This window comes from Siniperca chuatsi, linkage group LG12 (assembly GCF_020085105.1).
Source record: "Siniperca chuatsi isolate FFG_IHB_CAS linkage group LG12, ASM2008510v1, whole genome shotgun sequence".
Taxonomy (NCBI): Eukaryota; Metazoa; Chordata; class Actinopteri; order Centrarchiformes; family Sinipercidae; genus Siniperca; species Siniperca chuatsi.
The window spans coordinates 3,848,518-3,871,912 of NC_058053.1; the positions used below are offsets into that span (position 1 = coordinate 3,848,518).

General features: G+C 42.0%; 2 protein-coding genes across 10 annotated transcripts in view; both read left to right on the forward strand.

The window, feature by feature from the left end:
* Positions 1-57: 57 nt before the first annotated feature.
* Positions 58-15,438, forward strand: pgap1 (post-GPI attachment to proteins inositol deacylase 1). The gene is made up of 26 exons (XM_044217111.1): positions 58-641; positions 2,228-2,381; positions 4,168-4,343; positions 4,877-5,048; positions 5,432-5,592; positions 5,918-5,970; positions 6,075-6,141; positions 6,274-6,379; positions 6,548-6,606; positions 6,909-6,992; positions 7,268-7,317; positions 7,508-7,559; positions 7,638-7,715; positions 8,544-8,619; positions 8,705-8,778; positions 8,869-8,920; positions 9,003-9,069; positions 9,175-9,280; positions 9,424-9,462; positions 9,608-9,792; positions 10,012-10,242; positions 10,435-10,570; positions 10,721-10,771; positions 10,961-11,172; positions 12,006-12,110; positions 12,217-15,438. The coding sequence occupies exons 1-26, from the start codon at positions 510-512 to the stop codon at positions 12,353-12,355; spliced, it is 2,817 nt and encodes a 938-aa protein (XP_044073046.1). The 5' UTR covers positions 58-509; the 3' UTR covers positions 12,356-15,438.
* A 3,466-nt stretch (positions 15,439-18,904) lies between these two features.
* The window catches only part of hecw2a (HECT, C2 and WW domain containing E3 ubiquitin protein ligase 2a), a 39,884-nt gene continuing 35,393 nt past the window's right edge, over positions 18,905-23,395 (forward strand). For 4 of the 9 annotated variants that reach the window (XR_006380164.1, XM_044217099.1, XM_044217103.1 and 1 more), the window contains exon 1: positions 20,924-21,404. The gene's annotated coding sequence lies outside the window, so the exon portion shown is untranslated. Of the gene's footprint in view, positions 19,116-19,193; positions 19,381-20,922; positions 21,405-23,395 lie in introns of those variants that run through there. The other 5 variants (XM_044217101.1, XM_044217100.1, XM_044217106.1 and 2 more) reach the window with 5 other exon arrangements.

Here is a 23,395-nt window from a genome sequence, read left to right on the forward strand (position 1 = left end):
TATACCTAGACAAGATTGCACAGACCATGGGACTTTTTAACAATTTTTTTTTGTTGTTTTTTTGGTGTTTGAAGGATTAAAATTGATTTATAATAATTGAAAAAGCAAAGGTGTACTAAAACATAGAAACACCAATGGAGATTACGTTAAGACCATTAAAAATGTAATACAATTCTAAAAGAAAAGTAAAAATGAAATGAAAAGTAAAATCAACTTAAAACAACAAATCAAACTTGGCAGAAGCAGCTAAATTTAGCAATTCCTAATACATAATTGTGTCCCTCACTCTCTGCTCTCTTATTGGTCCATTTTCTCACGTTCTCTTTTCATTGGCCGAAAAACCTGCCAATCACTACTGTTTGTATAGTATGTGGTTCCTGTTGTGAGGTTCAGCCGGTGTGTATGACAGCCTGTGTAGTGTCCTCCCAGGCGAGGAGTTTACAGAATGAAAAATAAAACATGGCGATGAAACACCTGTAATATCTAATACCCAGACTCAGAATTGAACCATGAAACTCGCCACCGTGGCCTTTTACGGTTTTGCTCTGGGGCTTCTGGCGGTTGGCCTGCGAGAGTTGCTGACTGGCTTCGAGGAGAACAGATGCAGTATGACCTATATGTTTGAATACCCAGAGTACCGGGTGAGTAGCCTGGCTAATTATGTCACTCAACACCCCATACAACACGTAATGCATAAATTAGCTAGTTGTGTTGTTTCTGGCAGAGGCTGTATCTTGCTAAATGGTTTGTTCATTTCAACAACGCGAACTTATTTTTGTTTCCACCTGTACAGACAGCAGAAATTCTCCATGTCAACATTATCTATGTTTAAGCTATTTCCTGAAACATGCTAACGTTACCCAACAGAGCAAGTAACGTCAGGTGTTGCCTCTCAACCGGGCTCATGTATTTCCTCAATGGTTGAGGACCTGTGTTTGTTGAGGATTCGGATTAGATTGGCCAAAATTAGCCAGGTTATAAAACCATAAATCACCTGCAGGCTATCAGCAGATCAGCTTTGCAAGATGCGGACGTGTGTTGCACATTAGGCGACAAGTCAGGTGAAGACAGTTGAAGTTGCTGTTAAAATGTTAGCAATGCAATGTAGGGCGCCTTCCTCTGCTTTATGCTCACTAATGTGTTCATCTGTCCAGAAGTGGAGCACAGCTGGGGGCAGTGCACTGTATGGGCATGGACCTTACTGCAGACAGGGGTGTATGCCTTTTTGTCATGTTTATAAGGGAGGAAGACTACAAATAGCCCCATATATCTCAAAACAGTCTTGTGCTTTGTTTATGTGGTTAATGGACCTGTCTCTGGAATCAGGGCTATGTCAGTGTTAGCACTTGTGATGAACACAGGCCAGATGAGAGAGGAAATTAATACTCAGAAAATAATTCTTAACAAGTTAGATATTTAGAGCAAGGAGAGAAAAGTCCGAGGTGAAATAGCGCCGACGTGTCAGTGTGACAAATCATAATGTGAAATCATTTTGTTTTTTTGTGATGCAGCTCAATTTTCTGGTCTGCTTTCCAGTGAAATAATGCAGTTTGAACAGTTCCGTTTGATTTAGTCAATATTAGGGCTGCAACTAATAAATATATGAATTTTTGAATAATCATGGAGAGTGTTTTCTTGATTAATCGTTTGGTGTAAAAAAAAAAAATGTTTAAATGATTCAAAAATATGTCCATCATAATTTCAAGTACCCCAAGCTGACTTGTTTGGTTCAACCATCAGTCCAAACCCCCAAAATACTCAATTTACAATATTACAAAAGCAGATAAAAGGAGTAAATCCTCACATCTGAGAGGCTGGAAACAGCAAATTCTTGGGCAATTTTGCTTGAAAAATTATTTAAATGATTTATCCATTATCAAAACTGTCGCAGATTAATTTTCTCCCAGTTGACGTTTCAGCTCTGATCAGTGTTGCCCAGCCTCAGATGTAGTCTTGTACCACTGCCTATAACGAAGGGCCAACTATACTGGGAATTTAACATCTCATTACTTCTCGCATAAAACCTGAATTAACTGTGGGTATTTAGAATAATGCAGGTGAGGTGGACAGCAGGACGGGACAGAGCAGATGTACCCACAGTTGCTTTATAGTGAGACTGTTCGCGATGTGTTTACAAGTGTGACAAAAGGTTACTGTCTGAGACTGATGTGACTGTGGGACTTCACCTCCTAATCCACGTCTGTGTGGGCACATGTTGTGTTGACAGCGCGTGGCTCTGCCCCGCCGTGTGGCCAGACTGTACCCAGCTTATGGGCTCTATCTATATGGAGAGGGTCTGTACGCCCAGGAGACCCGAGCGCTCAAACTCACCGGTGCCCCTGTTCTCTTCCTGCCTGGAAATGCAGGCAGTTACAAACAAGGTAAGTGCATAAAATTAACGGAGAGTTAATAAAAATTGCTCAAAGACAGGTTTCAGTATTAGCATTTAAATTGGCAACCAGCAAAGGGAGAAAACAAGGCAAATGAAAGTTGTGTGTTGGCATTCAGAAGCACAAGTGGGAGGAGGGGGCTTTTTTCAGTGAGTACATGTGCTGAGGTTGTTTGAGGACATGAGCGTGGCTTCATGCTTTGGATTACTCTCTACCTGACTCGACAATTTTGCACACAAGCTTTCAGTATTTTAAGACAGTGAATGTTAGAGCTTTGCCATATCACAGAAATCAAATTTCCTCAGTTTGTGTTGTGTATGTGGTGCTGGAATTCACATGTAAACATTAGAAAATGTCTTAATCTTGAAAAACTGGCTTTTGCAACCATTTTCCAATAGTGTGTTTGGTTTTTGTTTTGTATTTTTTGTTGTTGTGATAAGGTTCCTGTATCATTTTAAGGATATGTACACCCAGAGCTATACCTTTTCACCATATAAACTGTACTTGTAGATATTGAAGGATAGGTTGGTGATACTATATCTTTCTCTTATTGTCAACAAATCCCATGAAAAGACCAAAACCAACAATTAACTGATCCTACTAACAAGTATTTTCTATATAATCAACACCTGATATATCTTCTTCCTCTGCGCCATAGAGCTCCATTGTTAAACTATGAAATCATGGGTGACATGTTCTTCATCACCATGAACACACACACACTGTAGTTTATTTTGACTCCCACATGCACCGTCCTGCTGCCCCAAATACTCACCAGAGCACCAGATCTGTGTCTGAAAATAGTCCCCAACAAGTAAATGCTTGACTCCTGTTTAAGTAACGCTTGCTAAAAACTACAGTGCCAAGCTCTTTCAGGAAATGATGTAGCCTCTTTTGAAAATGAAACTATATATTTGTGATCCATTTTTAAAGATATATGTCCTCAGTAGGGCAGGAAAGTATGCATGTATTAAAAGATGTACTAATGCATTGTTGTTTTGGTCTTTTTATGAGTTTAATTGACACTAAGAAATATATACTAATACATTGTATTATATATTATATTTTTATTTATATATTGGGGAATCAAAGCTGTAACCTTATGTTGACATGATATTTTCTCTAACTAATAACTTAGAAGTTGTGTTCTCAATGATACGAATCCTTTCTGAGATTATTCTGGCCCTCTGTTCCTGCTGTCAGTTGTGTGTAGGAGGAAAACACCCGCACATTTTGCAGTTGCACTGTGGTGTTTGTGAGGATGGTCCGTGCTCTCTGTTCCTTAACATTTCGTGTCCAACATTTAGACTCTTAAAGTCGACGTATTTTTAACAACAGCTGCTGTTTGATAAGCTTCCCAACTTACAACAGCTTGATGAAGTACCCGTGTCAAATAAGATCAGTGTGTTGCCGGTATGTTTCAGGGCTCTTCCATACAGGAAAATGGTCCAGTCTATGTAAGTTTAATGAGCTTTTTTAGCAGTACAGTGAGAGTTTTCTTTTTCAGGTCACGAAGAGTTGCCCCGAGCATCTGAAGAAGCTCAACACGTGATGGCTCTAATCAATAATTCAAAATATATAAAAATAATTTGCACATAAGAGCTGTGCATACATAATTATTGCAGCATGTCAGTTGGCAGAGTAGCATTAAAGCTGAGCATATGGTGGTGATTAGCTTAGGACTAGCATCTGTATGATTTCACTCAATTTCTTGCGTGTTATGCCGTCTGTGAAAACACCCAGCCTAATCATCAAATGTCTTCTTCTCTGCATGCAGCTCGCTCCCTGGGCTCTGTGGCCTTGAGGAAGGCTGAAAACATGGAGGGAGGTCTCCACTTCAACGTGTTCACCGTGGACTTCAATGAGGAGCTGGTGGCCCTTTATGGCGGCAGTCTGCTCAGGCAGACACACTTCCTGCATGAGAGCATTAAGGCCATCCTGAAGCTCTACAAGGTCAGGCCTCAAATATCATCTGCTCGTCAGACAGGGTTACTTACTCTAGATGACGTGGGTTTGGGTTTAACCTGCAACATTTGCAAACACAGCTACAGAGGTGGTTTATATTAGTTAGCGGCTTTTAAAAGCGGTAAAAGTGGTCTGGCAGCCAGCTCTTGGATATGAGGTTTAAAAGCAACATGAGACAACTAACAGAGCTCCAATGAGGTCAAATCGTTCAACGGCAGGTGCATCAGTCAAAAAACCCTGCAAATTAATTTAATTAAGGATCAAAAGGAGCAGTCTTCAAAATGATGACAACTAATCCCAAAGACAAAGTGCAACATCAAAAGGAAACAGAGGTCACAAGTTAAAACTAACAAACAGGAGACACGAGAAATGTTTTGTCTCCCCCTGCATGCGGCACTATTAGATGCAAATACTAAGCCTGTCATTTTTCTAACACTACTTTCTGGTAAATCTATAACCCTAAACCCGATGTGTGGGTTAGGGATTTAACAGTCAGTTTTCTCCTTTTTTCTGCTTGCCAGCACGTGAAGACCCCCCCTCAGAGTGTGGTGCTTGTTGGCCACTCCATGGGAGGAGTGGTGGCCCGGGCACTGTTCACTTTGCCCCGCTTCAACAGCAATCTGGTCAGCCTCATCATTACCCAGGCCTCCCCTCATCTGGCTCCAGTGCTGGCCCTGGACCCATACCTGCTGGGTAAGGACAACTCTCATGCTGGTCTTGAGTGGTACCTTGACACTTTGTGCTCTGCGATGTGTCCTCACTCCAAGCTAACATGACAACCATTGATTTTATTGATTATTTGAATACCTTCAACCAGAGAGACGAACTGCACAATCAGCTGCTTGTATTGTTCAGCTGGTGTGATAACCATACATATGACACTTGAACTGACACCAAACTTTTTATATACACATACATAAACAAAACGTATATTTATTCCTAAATGTGACAGTGACTCATTTGTATATGCAAATGTAGAAAGCATGTTTCAAGATCATAGCTATAATAAAGAATATGAATTCAGATAAATGGTTAATATATGCATTGTAACTTCTCTTTGTCCCTGCGCTGTGTAGATTTCTACTCTGCAGTGAGGCAGAAGTGGGTGAACCAGGCGAACAAGCTCAGGAACGTCACAGTTCTGTCTGTCGGGGGTGGTTACCGTGACTACCAGGTCCGCTCCGGCTTGACATCCCTACCTTGTCCCCCAAGAGACCCCAATAAGTTGTCACTGGTGGTAAGTATGTTAGTGAAGTGGCACTTGACCTTGTCATTCAGCCCTCTTCCACCGCAGTAACTTTTCCCGGAACCCTGGAATGTTTTTAAGAACTGAGGAGCTTTACCTACATTTCCCCTGAAGGGACTAGGTTTTGTTCCTGCTGTATAGTTTAGCTCCCCCAGAAAAGTCCCTGCTTTATTTATTTATTTTTTGCCTTGTTGGCGCCATGGCAGACAATACTAAACGTTCCTGGAACGATTTGGTGCAAAAGGACTCTGTAGATTGTGTTTGATCCTGCACTGCTCTTCACATTTTGTTTCAATGTCTTCTTGTTTTTGTCAAGGCAACTGCAGTTCCCAGGACATGGGTGTCCACTGACCATCTGTCCATCGTTTGGTAAAAGACATGGCATTATGTTTTGGTAGACTATGCATTTATTCACAACTATATTTAAATATTACGTAGATTATTGATATGCAGTGTATATGTTTGTGTTCCAGGTGCAAAGAGCTTGTTCTTGCTACTGTCAGGGCATTCTTCGACCTCATCGATCCTGAAACCAGACAGGTCAGGACAACAAACGTTAATACACTTTTTTATTAATCTTTCTGTGAAAAATCAAAGCTCATACTTCTCTGGTAAGCATTCATTGCAAGCACATGTCGTCCGTTTCCAAGCTAACAAGTGTGCTCTTATTAGTTCACAGAAAACCCAGAGAAGAAAATGGCTGTACTAAACCATCACTTCATCAGACACCCCGTCAGGATGTTGGGAGAAACTCAAGACACCTCCATCTCCATCTTAGGTTAGAGAGAAACACTTTACCACGAGAGGCTGGAATAACCAGAGAAACTGTGCAGAAGAATATTGGGAGTTTTCATTAACTCTTTAAAGCAAAGTATGACGGAAGTTTAGATTCTACTATTAAAGAATCGCTCATACCTGTGTCTTGTTTTTCTTTTCCGTTTTCCAGATTTTCCTGAAGCATGGAGTGAAGTTAACACACTGCGCCTGGCTTACAGCACACCAAAGGTACCAGACTTTGTACCAATATGATAAATGAACTCCATACATACAGTCAAAGAAGAATGCTAATTGATACTTGAGGACTGCCCTGGAGATTTTCAGCCAGATACTTTTTGTATTCACTGCTTTGCCGTAGCCCTTTCACTGAAGCAGACTGGGAACTTTATTTTTCTTATCTCATTCAAATAAATGCAGTCATGTGGACTGTCATGTCCAGCCTAGTCATGTGACTGCTGATCTAAGAAAGCAAAGCCCTGATACAGACAGAAGAATGCACAGTCGTCTTCAGTGTTGCTCTCTGTCTACAGGAAGGGCAGGTCAGATACTTTCTGTTTGCCCTGTCGAGTCGCAGGAAGGCCTACAGCCATTTCTACTGCCGGAGCAACAACCTGGTGAGTTTTCAGCACATTTGTAGTGGTCCATTTCACTAGCCTGTCAGACTTCTGAATCACCGCCCATATCTTTGATTTGTTCAGTGATTCATATAGATGCATATGTATAAATGAATGAAGTAAAATGGAATTGCAGTTCAGTCTGATTATCTGATCTAAGTGCAAAAGCCACATATTTAGTTAGGCAGAAACCAGAGTAATCTGTACTTTTTTCAAAATTCCAAACAGATTCTATAAGGAACAGGTAATTCTGACTTATTGTTGTGGTCCAACAGGAGATGACGAGCTGGGTGTACGGCTGCGTGCACAAGAACGGTTCTTCATGGTAAGAATATGATTATAATGTATCTCTTTCCCCGCCACCTATAATCAACCTTAATCAACATCCTAATTTTTTCACTGTCCAGATTTTTCTGCAATTTGTTATCTCAGAGAAAATGTGATGTATTTTGTGGTTATATAAGATGATGTCTATATTTCTATTACTCTGCATTCATGGTCTTTGAATTTTCCAGTGTGCATGCATTGGATCTGTCCATGGGAACTGAGCTTCTGCCACCATACAAGGTAATAATCCTCCAAAGTGACACTGTCCAGTCCAGTTTGAGCTGAGGGTTGCTCATAACTGTCTGTTATCATCCTCAGGTCCTGATTCTGAGTCTCAGTGACTTGTCTTCAGTTACTCATCTGGTTGTTTCAGCCTCCAACCTCAGTGGCAAACAGGTACTTGAAACAAAAAGAGAATCTCACTTCTTTCTGATGCTTCTTGCCCCGTATTGTCTTTCTCTCTCTATCTTGCTGGGCTGCCATCAGGGAAGTAAAAGTAACAAGACATAAGAGTCTACAGCCATGCTAGCGGCTCTGTGAGGCTGTACCTCAGTACAGGTAGCTTTGAGCTAAATGCTAATGTCAGCATGCTCACAATGACAATGCTAACATGTTGAAGTTTAGCAGGTAATGTCTACTATTTGCTATCTTACTTCACTATCTTAGTTAATTTTGTTGGCATCTTTTTAATTAGCAAAGTGCAGCTGAGGATGATGGGAATGTCAGTTTTTTTTTCATGTATTTGGTCATAAACTAATGTAATGACGATGGCGCTCGATGAAAAGTACGGGGATCACCTAAGTTATTACAATTAATTCCGAGGGGAACATGAATGTTTGAAGCAAATTTCAAGGCAATCCATACAACTGTTGTCAGGACATTGCACTACAAACCAAAAAGTCTGCCTCATGGTGGTGCTAGAGCAAAAGGCAGGGGATCACCAAAGTCAGTAGGGTACATCATCTGGAAACCACGAATGCTTGTGCAAACTTTTGTGACATCAGTCCCAGCCCCAGGTGGAATCAGTGGAATCACAATCAGAATCTAGGGCTCAGACAACTTTAAAAAAGAGTTGTTTGTAGAAAATAAAAGCCTGAGACAACCCAGCAAAAGTGGCCAGAAGAACAGACAGACTAAGAAGCCAAGGAAAAGGTTACACAGACTTTGAATTATCGCTAACGTTCATTTACACAAATGACATTACGAAGTCTGTCTGGTCCACAGTTCACGGTGGAGTGCGAGTGGCAGAGACAAGAATCTCAGACTCTGTCTGTCCCAGTGCCACATGTTCTGTCCTTCGGTGAGTAGTCCAACGGTTAACGCAGATTCTCTAAAACCTAGGAGCGAAAAGGCACATTTCTTTTTAGTAACGGTTGGTTTTCCAGGTTTGACTGTCAGCGATGTTACGGTCAACTCCTCTGGACTTCTTCACACCATCAAGCTGCAACACTTTCACCAGGTAGCTTTCATTATTTCATTAGATGCTTGCTGGAATCAGTATCACTGTTCCTACTGTGTCACTAAATTTTTAACGCCTCTGTCTCTTAAGGTCTATCAGGCTTTCAGAATTAATGTTGCAAGCCAGTGCAAAGTACATAAAGGTAAGTTTGTTTTGTGATACATAGGCAGGCACATGTGCACAGGTTAAATTGTTCGTGATGATCATTGTCTGTCTGTCTGCAGATAGACTGCCCAGTGTGTACAGAATATATGTACCGTGGTTTCGAGAGGACTCTTTAACCACAGTCAGGTTAGTTACGTCAGCGTTTGTCTCCACGCTGTTGTTTCTTTCCCTGGCAGATTTACATGCCATATTCACTGTTTCTGTCCTGACTTGATGTGATCTGTCTGCCAGTGTGCCATCGGTGACTGAGATCTCAGGGATGCTCCACACAAGTCAACCAGACAACACCTCAGGTGTCCTCCTTCAGCTCCACACTGCCCCCAACTGCCAATATAAGGTACTACTCCTCAGCTGCTGGAGAGAACTTCAGCACCTTCAACTTCTTGCACATCCTGATGACAATTAATCATGACAAACACATTTTTTTATCATCAATAAGGAGGATGAAATGACATGTTGACCTTCTGATTTTTACCTCAGGTGTCCGTAAGGACTTCATTACCCAGGGTGCTGGGACAGGTACAACTTCCTTTTCTTGTTTTTTGGGGGCAACAGCTCTTTTAAAAGCTTGTAGTGACATCAGAAAAACAGTATTGTACAGAATATCTGTTTATTTTCTCTTTGTTTAAATAAACAGTATGATCTGCTCTCTCTTATCTGACAGATACTGAGGTTCTGTGGTCCCATGGTGCCGGTGTACACAGCTGTAACCCTCCTCCTGGCCTGTGGGGGGCAGCTCTCCTCCATCCTGACGTCAAGGCGAGCTGCAGACATGAGCCGGGTGGTGGGCAAAGGCCTGCAGCTGCATAAAGTCAATCTGCCCGTTTATATTCTGCACATCTTACTTAGGTAGGCTTTAGAAGTCTAATGAATGAAGAATAGTCTTAACTCCAGGTCCACTCACTGGCCTTTTTAGAGCTTTTAATTGCATCTCACAGCCTTCTGACTGAAATTTAAATGTTGTTTTGCAATATTTTATGAAAATACCTGAATATTCTCAAACCCCATAGTTTTTTTCCCCCGTTTTTTTTTTTTCTTACTAATCCTCCTTTTCCTCCCTCCCCTCAGCTGTAGCTGGTTTCAAGAGGTCTGGTCAATTCTTTGCCTCCCCCCTATGGATGTCCTCCCCCCAACCATCCCCGATGCGACATTTCATCAGGGTGTGGTACCAGTTGAAGAATGGCCCCACCTCCTGTCCCCTCTCCTTTACATCTTGGGGGCAGCTGTGGCATACTGGGGCAGCACACTGCTCCGTCTCATTATGCGACTGATCTCACTAATATTAGCTCCACTACACAGGTATGGTTGGACCTTTAAACATAGAGGTATGTGATTTGAAACTGTAACTGGATGGTCTTTAGGCACTCTGAATACATATTAGCACTTCCACTCTTAAAGGTCTCATACAGTATTATTTAACTGCAGTAACTTTAACCATCCTTTAAATACCATTTTCTGACTGTTGATTTTTATTTCTTGTTTTATATGCAGACCATCAGTCTCTAGAGACTGTGGCACCCTGCGACTGCGGACCCAGCTCCTCATCACTCTGTGTCTGACTGTTCTGGGTGGTGCGTCCTGTGGGGCATTGTCAATATTTGCCGCCTTTCTGCTCCACCTTTACAGGGTGAGTCTTAGGACATGGTAATACATATGAAGCCCCTCTCAGTCATTTTACAGAGTAGCATCAATAATTAAACCAGTTTAAATACTATATTGCCTTTTGTTTATCCCTTACACAATGCACATCTGTCTTTGTTTGCCATTGCATGTTCAGGTACTGAGACTACAGATGACAGAAAGATCTTTGAGTCACATGTTGAATCTGGTAAGATTTTCAGGTTGAACTGTATAACTCCATTCACACCACCATCATCAGATGGTCAGTTTGATTGCATTCACACCACAAAAGGAACCACAAAAACAGAGCCAGGGTTCAGAATCTTTTTCAGTATTACAATTTGATTCTTGTCAAATTACACATGGAAATAATTTAAGTATCGAACCCTCTTTCTAGGCACCCCGGAAGCACAAAGAAGCAGAGAACGGCACAGTCGACGCTGAATCTTTAAGCAAGTCTAAAGAATGTAATGGCGCCCCCCTGCTGTCTGAGTGTGCTCTGCAGGACGTGAGGGATGACTTACAGCTCCACCTCTGCCTATCAGCGCTCTTGGCACTACCTGTCGTGCTCATCGCACCCTCACTCCTCCACTGGATCCGCAACTTGAGGTAAAGTATTAAAATGAAAGGAGTATGTGAGAGAGCATGTGAAAGACAAAGCACCTGCACTGCTGAAGTGTCTTTGAGCAAGACACCCAAATGCTAATTTTTACATGTACAAAAACAGAATGGCCACAGCAATCTCCAGTTAAGTATCCAATTTGTCAAGACCAATTACGCAAATCGAGTCCATTGCAATTTCCCAGTTAGACTACCTGAGGTACTTCCATTCTTACATGGAGCGCCAGTCTCGAACAGGTGAGGGAGCTCGCTGTTCCCCACGCTACACTGTAGAGGCCAGGAGATGAAGGGCTTGCTAATGTCTGGTTGTTGTGTTGGTGTGGTACAACTCTTGGTTTGAGATTTAATGTTGTTGTTGGGTTTTTTTTACTTCATCAAGCTGTGATAGCATGACTTGGTAACCTCACAATGATGTGTTTTTCTTCAGTAAATTCAGTTTAAATAACATCCTCCATTTTTGCACACTATTCATCAAATTACATATTACCTTTTCTGAATACAGCTGTTGAATCTTGAGCAGCTGCAGGGGTGCTGGTTTGTCTAATCCTGACCTCTGATTTGTTTGTGGAACAGGACTTTCCTGTGGCACATCACTGTTATCAATTATTGTATTCATTTTAAGTTGCATTTGCATAAAATACCTGGCTGAAATCAATCATCATTTTATTGGTAAGATTATTTTTTATCACAATATGGCAAATGTATGCTAAAATACATAAAGTAAAAGATCTAATTGATGTTTGATACAGTGGTGAGGTGGTAAACGTGGTCAATGGGACAAGAAATGATCTTTGTTTAACCTACGTTGTGATCCTCTGCAGGTATTCCACCCAGTTGGATCCTGACCCTTGTTGGCCACACATTGTGCCTCTAATTGTTGTGTACATGCTGCTTATTAACTGCAACACTTTAAAACTCAGCAACAGGTAAGAGCACATCATCACCAACACACATTCGCTATTGTATGTATAATCCTGTCACAGTTGAGGGGAATTCTGCTGCAGTATCCGACTTTTTCTTCATCTCTTTCAGTAAACTCCTGCCTCTGACATCCTGCCTCCCTCTCCCCTTGGCCATCGCCATGGTGACCTTTTCTCCACTCCACCTCTACAGAGTCACCTACTTCCTGTTGGCAGCACTCATCCCTCTGGCCTTGTGTTGTCTTCTCTGACGGTATCTGGCTGGTTTCAGTCCACATCTCTACCATAACAAGCCTTTCTCTAAATTACAACTTTACTTACTGAAGCTGGTTGAGACTGATTTGTCCCGGGAAGACTTACTCCATCTAGCTGCCATGGAGCAGAGCCATAGACATACATAGCTTGGGGAACTGTCTGCTCGATGTTAGCACTAAAAGCTCCATGGCAATTACACTATGTCTTAAAATGAGAGGATGTAATGGCCTTGGAACATCTGGTGCGACTATGGCTCCGAAGGATTGACCTGAAACCAAGATTGCCTTACTCTGTATATCTATAGCTCTGCCTTCAAGGAGCAAGAACTCCACAACCAGTGAAGCTACTGATACTAGAGATTCACAACAGGGTGTTACTGTTAAAATTTCTTTTTAGTTTTCGGTGTTTCTAGTGTCTACAGTGGCATTGTCACTACGCTGTAAACTCCTACACTGCCCACTGCTTAGCGATGACTTATAGTTGTAGGTTATCTTTACCTGTTGAAGGTTGTAGCACTGCCACAAAACCAGTGGCAGTGTCACACATTCTTTCCATAAGAAAAATCCAAAGTAATCATGTTTACATTTTCCCTTATTCACATTTTGATACAGAACAATGACAATGGCAGCAAAATGAAGGTTTGCACTGGAAAAGGCTTTAGTGCATGTGCAGGTTCTAATCTGTCTCATGTCCTCTAAAATACAGTGGTGTAGCCACTGGTGTACAGTTTTCATAAGCGTGGCCAGGCTGCGAGCAGTATTCATTTTGAGGTGGCAAATAAATCTGTGTCTTGTTTAGTCTTTTTTCCTGCGTGGCGCGTCACTGTGTGACAAATACCCGCTTTTTCGGGTCACTCTTTCACTCACTTAGGCAACAGTGACTGTTAAGCAGCAGGCTGGGGTCTTCACTAAATATTAGTGATATTTTACTAGGAATTTCAGAATTATCTAAAATGCGTATGTTGGCATTGTGCATGCGCAAAGGCCTTGTTTCCACTTTAACTAATCAAAACTAGCCTAACTCAGCCCTCCGCGTTTACCTGTTCTCTTGATAAATTCAGGATAATGGCAATGACACAGTCATGCCATACTCACCAATCTGCCGCTCTGAGTTTCTCTTTTTTTATAGAAATACTTTTCTCACTCATCAGATTTTTCCTACTTTGCTGTTCTGTGTAAACCTACTGTCAATTAAACTCAAAACTTCAGCACAGACGTTTCAAGTTAAAAGCTTCCTAGTATTTCTGTTTTTTTTTTGTTTTTTTTATAATTTAAAAAAAAGAAACTTGGTAGTAGTGATGGAGTAATTTTTTTGAAATGTACATTATATGCTGAATTTACCATGCACGCGCAGTTAAATACTGTCCCCAGTGGTGCTGTGGCAGTGCAGCGATGGTTCTGCACCAAAACAAAAACTGACCCGAAAGCAGTACTGTATGGCTCTTTCATTGCTTCAGTATCATCAAACACTACCAGCATCAGTAGTTCATGTTAGCTGACCAGAACGCTCCTGTAAATCTTGCCAAGTAAAAATGAGCACCTCTGACCTGTCACACAACAACGAGCAGCTGGCGTCAGCTGCAGTGTATAGCCTTTAATCTAATTATCTTTTTGATTGGTTGTGTCATATGTGAACGAGCTCCGTTGTGTCCTTTCAGACGCTCTGGAGTGAGGTCTGAGAGTCAAATTAAGCTTCACTGTTACACTAGACGCACAGTCTTCTGTTGTGGAGGTTTTCTTTATGCTGCGTCGTGGCTTAAAAAGTTGTTAGCTCGGCCATGTTTGCAGCTAGCAACCCACCTGATGGCTGGTGCCATTTATAGGCCTAATGGTGTCAGTGAATATTCATGTATCATGTGTACATTACATGTACATACATATCCACCCTTTGACTTATTTGTGATTTATTGTTTATGGTGTTGAAATTAAGCTGATCCACAGGAAAAGACTATTTGATGTCAAAGTAAAAACAGACATCTACAATGAATTCTAAATTGACTACAAATATAAAAACAACAACGTATTTGATTGCAGAAGTATTGACCCCCATCAAGTCAATATGTAGTGAAGGACCTGTGGCAGGATTGAGGCTATGAGTGTGTTTACATGCACACCAGTGTCCTAGTGTCCATGTTACAATCAAGTTTTTGGAGTGTCTCAGTTATGTGTTTGCTCATGGAGACATCATATCCAGGTTAGCAACATCTGAATAAACTTTTACTTTAACATCATAGTATTTTTTTTCTGTTGAACAATATAAACAAATCCCATTTACCTCCACTGTGAATCAGTGTTGTAAAACACTGACGCATGAAAAGTTTAGGCCGGTGAATACTTCATAGGCACCGCCGTAGCGTTTGATCCAGCAACCTCCATGTTAAAGCCTACTCCAGTCTGTCTTCATGTGCTGACTGGTTAAATGTGACTACATCAAAAGTGAATGAGGTGATTGTGAGATAAATATGCTAAACAGACAAATTAGCATCTGAGGATGGGACAAATTATATACATACACTACAGACAAGCTAGTCCCTTAGGTCCATAATGACCATTATCACTTGTGGTCGTTGGTATTTTGATTCGATGCAGCAGAAGCTGTAAGTTGTTCTTGGTGAAGCGTCGGCTAGCAAAGTTTAAAAAGCAGATTACTTACTTTCTCTAAGCCTCGGATTTAGGTTCAGTGGAGGATTATGAGACTTCTGTTCAGTACTGCAGCTGATACACATACAGTGTGATTGGAGCTTAAAAACAACAACTTTTAAACCCCATATTGTAATTGTAACCGCGGCTGCAGTATCTGGAGAACTGTCTTGTATTTCATGGTGACTGCTTATTAAGGCATGGTTAGCTATCCTAATGGAAGGTGCACAGGTGAATATTTATAACCACGGAGTCCACCACCTTTTGTCTTACTTTTCTTTCTTTTTTTTTAAACGATCACAAAACTACTGCTCTGTGTCCTTTTACAAACTAAGTAAACCATGCATGGAGCAGGATAGCAAGTCTTGAAATTACAACAACAAAAAATCTTGTGACCATTACAATGTTTTTTTCTTAATATGTTGGAATACTTGTGGTTCCAAATCTTAACCTTAGAAAAGCAACTTAGAAGACGAGGCTGGAGTCGTTCTATATTTATCTTACTGTCAACAAAAGCCAACACTGTTATTTCGTCTCAATACATTTCTGACCTGCCCTGTCGGTGGCACTCAGCCCCAAGCCCATTGCTTTCTACTGAAGACGTACATTTTTAAAAACTGCTCACAAATAGTTTTTTTTTTTTTTTTTTTTTAAAGCTCAGTAATTTCCTAAAACAGCTGGGGTCTCATTTATAACCGTTGTGTACGCATAAAACAGGGCCTGAAAGAGGCGTACGTTCCCTAGAGCCATGCTCTGTGTGCTGGACTGGGTCCAGCATTAGACAGACCAGACGGAACCACGCCATCCCGGTACAAGTACAAGTAGGCTACTAACCCACCGGGGTTTCTGGCAACCAGCCATTACCAGCGGGAATTAGCCGACAGGTGTGTGTTTGATATGATCAACAATATATAATGTTTACCTTTCTGCCTGAAGCCCCTTTTGGGAATAATATAATTCTGCTAAACTCGCTGCATTTCCTTTTGTTTGGGACCCCGCTGCTCTGGCCATCAAACAACATGTGCTTTCTGACCTCCACCTCACGAGCACCTCGATTTCTAAGTCAGAAAAAAAACAATTCGTCTTCCTCTTGGCTGTTGTTGCCATGAATCACTGTAAGCAGGCTCATTTCTATGCATCAATATTCATGTGGTGCTTTGCATTGAGCGTCCATGGTTGAATGTGGAGGCGTGTAGAGGGTGGGATATGAGGCTGATCCACGTGCACACATTTTTTGGGGCGCACGCCATTTTTGGCTTTTGTGTGCACATACACTTTTAGTATTGATCCTACACGCTGTTTTATAAATGAGACCCCTGGTCACTGTAGTTTTTAGTACTTAGAACTTAACTCGAACCAGAGGAAATAGTGCATTTGTTGGGGACTATTTTCAGCTGTGGATTAATCCACATTTGGTGCTCTGGTGAGTATTTTGGGGCAGCAGGGCGATGTGTGTGTGTGGGACTGAGTCAGAATAAACTACAGTGTGTGTGTTCATGGTGATGAAGGAACATGTCACCCAGGGCAACAGTGCGGCTCACTGATGTGTTTTTAACAGTTTTTGGACAAGAATGGAGCTCTGTGGCTCAGAGGGAGAAGATACATCAGACTGTGATACACACACAGTACTGGTTAGTAGGACACATGCATTGCTGGTTTTGGTCTTCTAATGGGATTTGCTGACAGAAAGAAAACTATAGAATATCACCAGCCTTATCCTTTGATGCAAGGTGTTATAAGAAGAGGATGTAATATTTGATATCATGAAGCTGTTGGCTTTAAATGGAAGAAACCAGTTGGGAAGTCTGTTGCCACCATTGCTTCAAATCATTATGACTGTTGTGCTAAACTGTTTCCTGTGTGGTGGTGCGTGTTGTGTGTTTGTGTGGTGTGTTGTAACGGCATGTCGGCCTACCATTTTGTTGCTTTTTGACCTCAGTTTTTGTTGCCAATGACTTTTTTTTTCCAGTCAACTGTTGCACTCGCACTGACACCCCTTAGCTATGAAACTCTTAACTCTTAAGTTTTATGAATCAATGTAATTTTAAAAAAAAATTCAACTTAAAACACAAAATGTCTGAAACGCAACTGATGACTAGTGATTTACAGTATCTGTGGGTAACATGACAGGCGGTCAAGACTGATCTACCACAGCTGTACCAGAGTTTGATTTAAAGTTTTTGTGTTTTATGCCTCTGTGTTGAAAACGGTGTCTTACTGCATTGTGTTACATCCTCCTGCTGTTGCTCACACCTCCTCATGTCAGTGAAGCAGCTGCTGTGCCTTTCTTTCTCGTGTATGCAGCAGTGCATCTGTCTCATACCTGCCTGTCAGCTGAAAACCATTCAGTCCTCAGCAGCAGTGTCTTGGCTAAATGATAAAGGCCTGCAGTGAATGTAAGTATACTTCACTGGTTCTGTGTGACTGTGTTTACTCACAAACATATTTCTTTAACACGGTAGTATGATTTTAGATTTGTGTGACTTGATAATAACTAGATACTAAAGATAAGTTCATTAGGGACCAATCACTCGTGTCCCTCAAGCAAGCATACAATCATATGTCCACATGCTCTGCCAAGACACCGCTGTTCCCAATTCCAATGTGAATGTACCTGCGCCGAATGTCTCTACGTGTGTTTTGAGTTTATACAATTACTAGTGGTGTAAGTGATCGGCTGTTTGGTGCAGTTTTAGTGCTTCGAGATGCACATTGTCTGCCTAGTTGTGAACTGGTGGCATACACTACTTTGTAGAACAAATTAGAAGAGATGAGTTATGTTTTATATAAATGTAAATGTGATTTATATCGGTGTTCACTGTGATCATGCCGTAGTTCCAGATTTACACACGAGGGTTTTCTTTCCAAACTGGAAAACCAACACTTGGAAACAAATGTGACATTTTCTCAGACAAAATGGTGTACCACAGTATGACACATGCTTCACAGAAATTACTTATGACAGACAATATTGCACTCTATGAAACTCTGAAATTCAGTAAGAGAGCTGGTCATTGTTGAAAAGTTATGACAACCTGAGTGTTAGTAGTGTTAATAATTTTGAGACAGCTGTGAAAATCTCACATTGGTTGTTTGTATTCACTACCATCTTCCTTACCAAGGAACCCTTTTCCAGTGTTGATCTGGTAATATGGAGGTAAAGATCATATTAAATGTTCCTTCTGTCTATAAGTGCTTTAAAGTCTGGTAAGCCTATCAGTTTCCTTTATTCTGCTTCTGCCTTGAGTGACTTTAAAACCTGTAACCTCCTGCTAGCTGGTCCTTGTTGTGCAGAACTAGTTAGTCCTCTGACCTTTGCTAATATACTGTACCAGGCAGTTAGGTGAACGAAGTGAAAACATACCATGTCTGAGGGATAGTTTCTTTTATTTATATTTTCAGGTGACGCTCTAGTGTGGAAGAGTATTTTATCCTCAGGTTTAAGCATTATTGTGTCAGAATTGATTGCTTTGATGTTTTTATATTTCTTACATTTTTATCTGATGTCATTGTAAATGGGCAAACTGTGCATTTTCTGGCACCATTGTTGTTGCAATAAAACTGAAAAGTAATTGTTTTTTTTTTTTTTAATTATTAAGATAGAAATATTCTGGGTATGAAATCATTATGCTTTAAAGGCCCAGCACACCAACACAGGTGTTCCACTTATTCTGGCTGATGAGTCCTCTGCTCAGGCTGAAGGTAGGTGCAGCTGCGCTGGGAATTACAGTAAAGACGTTAAACTATATGTACCAATAAGAATAATAATGGTGTAAGTTGTCCCGCCCTGACAGGTGCAACTAAACTAACAGGAGAGTGAGGAAGATGTCAATCAAACACTGTACATGCCCACACAGTCCAGATAAGAGGTCTAATTGGGCACAATAAGGGTACCACAGGTGTTCAGGAGCTTTAATGTTAAAAGTGGCCTGAAAATCTGAAATAACATTAAAATGGACTATAGAATAGGCAAACCCTTGTATTAGTCCAGTACAGGTTTGTTTAAACTGCTTTACTTAATGAACATCTGGAAGGTGGTGTGGCGTGACATGAAATCATGCAGTCTTTGAACCAGTGGGAACTGAATTAGCCTTATTCACCAAAAACTGTTTCGTAGGTAGGCCTTTTTATGAATTTATTTATGAAGTCATTTTATTTCATTCTAACTTTCAAGATGCATTAAGTATTAACAGGGCATCAAATAATCTAAAAGGATTGGTACTGTATACGACTGCTGATATCACTGAAACCTTGTAGGCAGCTGCTTCCAGGAAAGAAGCTCGAGCTCTTTGTCCCGCGCCAAAAAGCAGAGAGCCAAAACTGAGCAGTAACTGAAGAAGTTTAACATTTAGCGTTTTCTCTTACCAGTCCAGAGCGACAAGGTAAGTGAATACTTGTAAACGTATCTTCAACAGGTGACCACACAGAAACCTCCAAAGGAATGCCATTTGTAGCTAAATAATGTCAGGCAGTCATTTGCTAACACATTGTTAGCCATAGCAGTATGATAAGCTATTATTTTGTTTTGCTGTCTTTGTGTCCCCTGGTGGTCAAACATTGCTCGCTGCAGCTGTAAGAGGACGCTAAATGTCAGTTTAGATGGGTTGTAGTTGTCGAGGCTACAGAAATATTAAGCTCAAAGGTTGTTTAGTTGAGACTGTAACGTTAGCCCCGCTCCAGCCAGCTAGCCACTTTGAAGCAGCACTTCCCTGCTGTTTATCTTCCTCCTCATTTGTTCTGCATCTCCGTTTGCTGTTCAGTGAATTGTGGAGTACTGCTGCAGCTCTGCTGAGCGGCCACCGGGGGGCGCCGTGTGCCTGCCAACACCGGCCTGCCTACAGTCTGCGGCAACGCAAAGTGACAAGTTGCAACACGGCTGCAGAAATGTAGGCTGTTTGTGCACGTTCCTCAGGCTCGCTTTGTAGTGTTAAAGCAGGTGCCCCGGTTCACTATGGTGGAAAGTACTGAATAGGAATCCCGGGGTCCTAATTTGGCGTAACTGTCATACGGCGAATAGGCCTTAATAATTGAAAACTAATCATAATGCCATATAGCTACGCTATGTGTTGTCTACAGACGGTATGTTCATTCACCTGTGTATGTCTGCTGGGGAAAGATGGGGCGCTGCCAGTGGCCCTTTGAGTAAAACTATCAATACCACAACGTAAAAACACTGCATTCAAACTTTTACTTCAGTAAATAAAGTATTCTCGCCAGAGTAGTCATTATGCAGAATGGACCCTTTCGGGTGTGTATATTACATCACTGGATTATTAGAATTGCTGCATCAATGCATAAGCAGCATTTTAACGCTGTAGCTGGTCGAGATGGAGCTATTTATAATTACTCTGTACACTGTTGAGTAGCTAAATCTCTAGCAATGCATCATATTGGATCATATGCTTTGTATAGATGATAAATGTTATAGCTTTTAGTGTAATGTAGTACAAGACACTACAACTGAAATGTAGTAGATTAGAAATAGCCTATAAAGTAGAATAAAATGAAAAAAACTTAACTGAAGTACAACTTACACTTGAGTAAATGCAGTTATTGGATATAGGCCTTCTGTGTCTGTGCAGTGTAATTGTTCTACAGGTTGACTACATTCAGCTCTCTCTCTCTCTCTCTCTCTCTCTCTCTTCGTGTCTTGAGTCACCGCCCACTCACGCTTTCCCACATTAATATGCAGTGCATATACAGTATGTTATCAACAGCAAAACCCACATCTCAGGCACTACAGTCCTCTATAAAATCCCTCCGCGCCCCCCCCCCCCAGCAGTGAGGGCCACTCCACTGCAAATAACCAAACATTATGCCATCCGCCGGTAGGCTGCGTTCTTAACGGTGTTTTTATTTTATTTATTTATTTTATTTATTTATTTATTTTTTTTGGACCGACAGCGGTTGCATGCGCTGCCCAGTCAGATTTTGTGCAGCTGCCGGGACTGGTGGGAGGACGTCGGCACTGACTGCAGCACATTGCGATGCAGGAGAGGGAGAATGAGGACGCGGTGCCTGTATGAGCTGCACGCCTGAAGCCCGCAGCAGCTGCAGCGTCCTGTGCGGGCGGAGCGCGGGGAGCTGTTGGTGGAGTTTATGCGCACACCTCTGGAAGCCGCTACCGAAGAGGGCCGAGGTGTCTCTGCAGCGCCGCGGCTTTTCAGAGGGATACCGTCTCGATACGTGACTCCGAGCCCAAAGCTGCCCTGGCTCGGGATCTGAGACGGAGGGAGGGAGAGGGAGGGGGAGGTGGGGGCACCCCGCCCGTCTCTCCTCATTTGGACTGCAGGGATAACGACCTAAACCGTGATGTCCCCGCGCACAAACCACTGAGCAGGTGTTGCTGGCAGCGCTGTCACCGTCCGTACACCGTTTTCTTCCATCCCGCACTTCTGCGCCAAAGGTAAGCTCTGCCACCCAGTGCGCCGCCAGGAATGGAGGCACCGTGTAGGTGTTCATGGCTCCCAGCAGTGATGGTGATGATGATGATGCTGTCATCATAATGTCTGTCATTAAACAACCGCAGCGTCGTTTTATGCGTACGGTGTTGTGCTTGTGTTGTGGTTTTGTACTTAAGGGGATAACTGATGGATTCTGGTTCCGTGACTGCGTCTTGTGAAAGAGATGCATAAAAAGAACATGACGTAGGGAATTCCCACAGTAATCCAATAGCGCGCGATGACACCTGCACATTCTGCCAGTGCGGTGGCTGTATGGCCTGCTCAGTCGTGTGCGCAAAGCGGCCGTGCGCGGCTTCGGCAGCGATTTGAGATGATTAAAGTTGGAGACAAACTGTTATGTAACGTGATTTTGCCATAAGCGGGGGTTACCTTCACGCCCCTGTGGTTCTGAGATGTTGAGATGCCCTCAGTCCAGAAAGTGGCCTGTGTTTACATTCATATGGACGGTTATCACTTTATTTATCTATAATAAAACAATGTTAAGGTCATAATTCAGATCGTCAAGGGCTGTAATCCAATCATATGGGCCTGCAGTGTCTTGGCTAAATCCCCCCTTGAGATCTTCCAGTGCATAAATTGCTTATACTTTTTTCCAACTGTGATCTGCTTTTTTGGTTGAAAACTGCAAACACGCACAGCTTTCTCAAAAATATGATACATTAAGCAAATGTGTTATCTGAGATGGCCCGGAACAAGCAGAAATACAGTTTTGTCCCAGCGGATTATCACAAAAGGAAAAACTAATTTCCTCACTTGACAGAATTCGACGAGGGGAAAACAGAACCTGTAATGTCAGTTGCAGATGTGCCTGATAGCTGGTTAATAAATATACATGTGAAGTTTTAGAGAAGATATCATGAAGGAATAGAGGGTGAAAAGTCAGGGAATCCAAAATGTCCTCCTGTGCACAGGGTCCACAATTACTCGCTTCCCCCTTAAATTAAGGGAAGTGGCTAAGAAGAAGTAGAAATCCACCATTTAATTTATTAAAAATGCAAAGTCGACACTCTAAACATGCAGAAAAAGAAACAGCTGTACACCTGAACAGACTTTCTATTACACACAACTACATGTGCTGCACACGTATGTTTCAAAGCAGGTTCACACGGTCTAATGACAACAGCAACTATCCTTTGCCCTGTGTCACCAACATCATACCACAGCTGTGCCCATACTAAAGTGACCAAAGTGGAAGATTAAAGCAGTGTGAAGGCTCGTTATGAGACCAGCTGTCCTCTAGTTGACTTCAGAAGAAGAGATGTTTGATGTGTTAGGCTGAGGAATGAACCTGTTACAAGAGTTTGTTCATGCCTCTACGGAACTCATTTGGGTAAATGAAATGGGGCTGTCCTTTCATAGATGTCCTTTTACAGGCTAGTCCACCCACACAGGTGTTTGCACTTATGTTACCTGACTTGACCTCTTCTTGAGGACGTGTGGGCGTGGACAAACTGCTCTCGGTTGACATCACCTTGACTCCCTCGCTAGTTTTGTTACACCTGTTGGAGCAGGACAACTTACCTTGTTATAATTCGTATTAGTACATAGTTTGGCGACATCATGCAATTTCCAGAATAGATCCACCCGACCTTTTACCTGACGAGAGGTCTAATCAGCCAGAGCGGGTGTGCAGAGCCCTTCAATAGGCCTTCTCCACAGCAGCCATTTTGGCTTGTCATAGCAGGAAAAGCACAGGTGTTACTAATAACATTAGCGATGGCTCTGTTCCATTCAAGTGTCCCAGTGAGCCATGACGGTGAGCCAGCATGCACAATACCAGGACCCTGAAACCGAAGCAGCTAAATGGAATTCAGCCATCATGCATTTTATTTACACCGGTGACATGTCAAAATGTCGTCTCGGGAAAAAGGCCTGTTGTTAATTACGTTGCAAAGGTTCGTGTGTTAAAATTAGATTGCCCCTATCCAAAATG

Excerpts from the sequence above, each read along its gene's own strand:
- pgap1 (XM_044217111.1), top strand. The coding sequence starts at position 510 with ATGAAACTCGCCACCGTGGCCTTTTACGGTTTTGCTCTGGGGCTTCTG. Across the intron at positions 9,463-9,607 it reads TACCCAGGGTGCTGGGACAG|ATACTGAGGTTCTGTGGTCC; the intron begins GTACAACTTCCT and ends CTTATCTGACAG. Across the intron at positions 10,571-10,720 it reads TTCTGCTCCACCTTTACAGG|GTACTGAGACTACAGATGAC; the intron begins GTGAGTCTTAGG and ends TTGCATGTTCAG.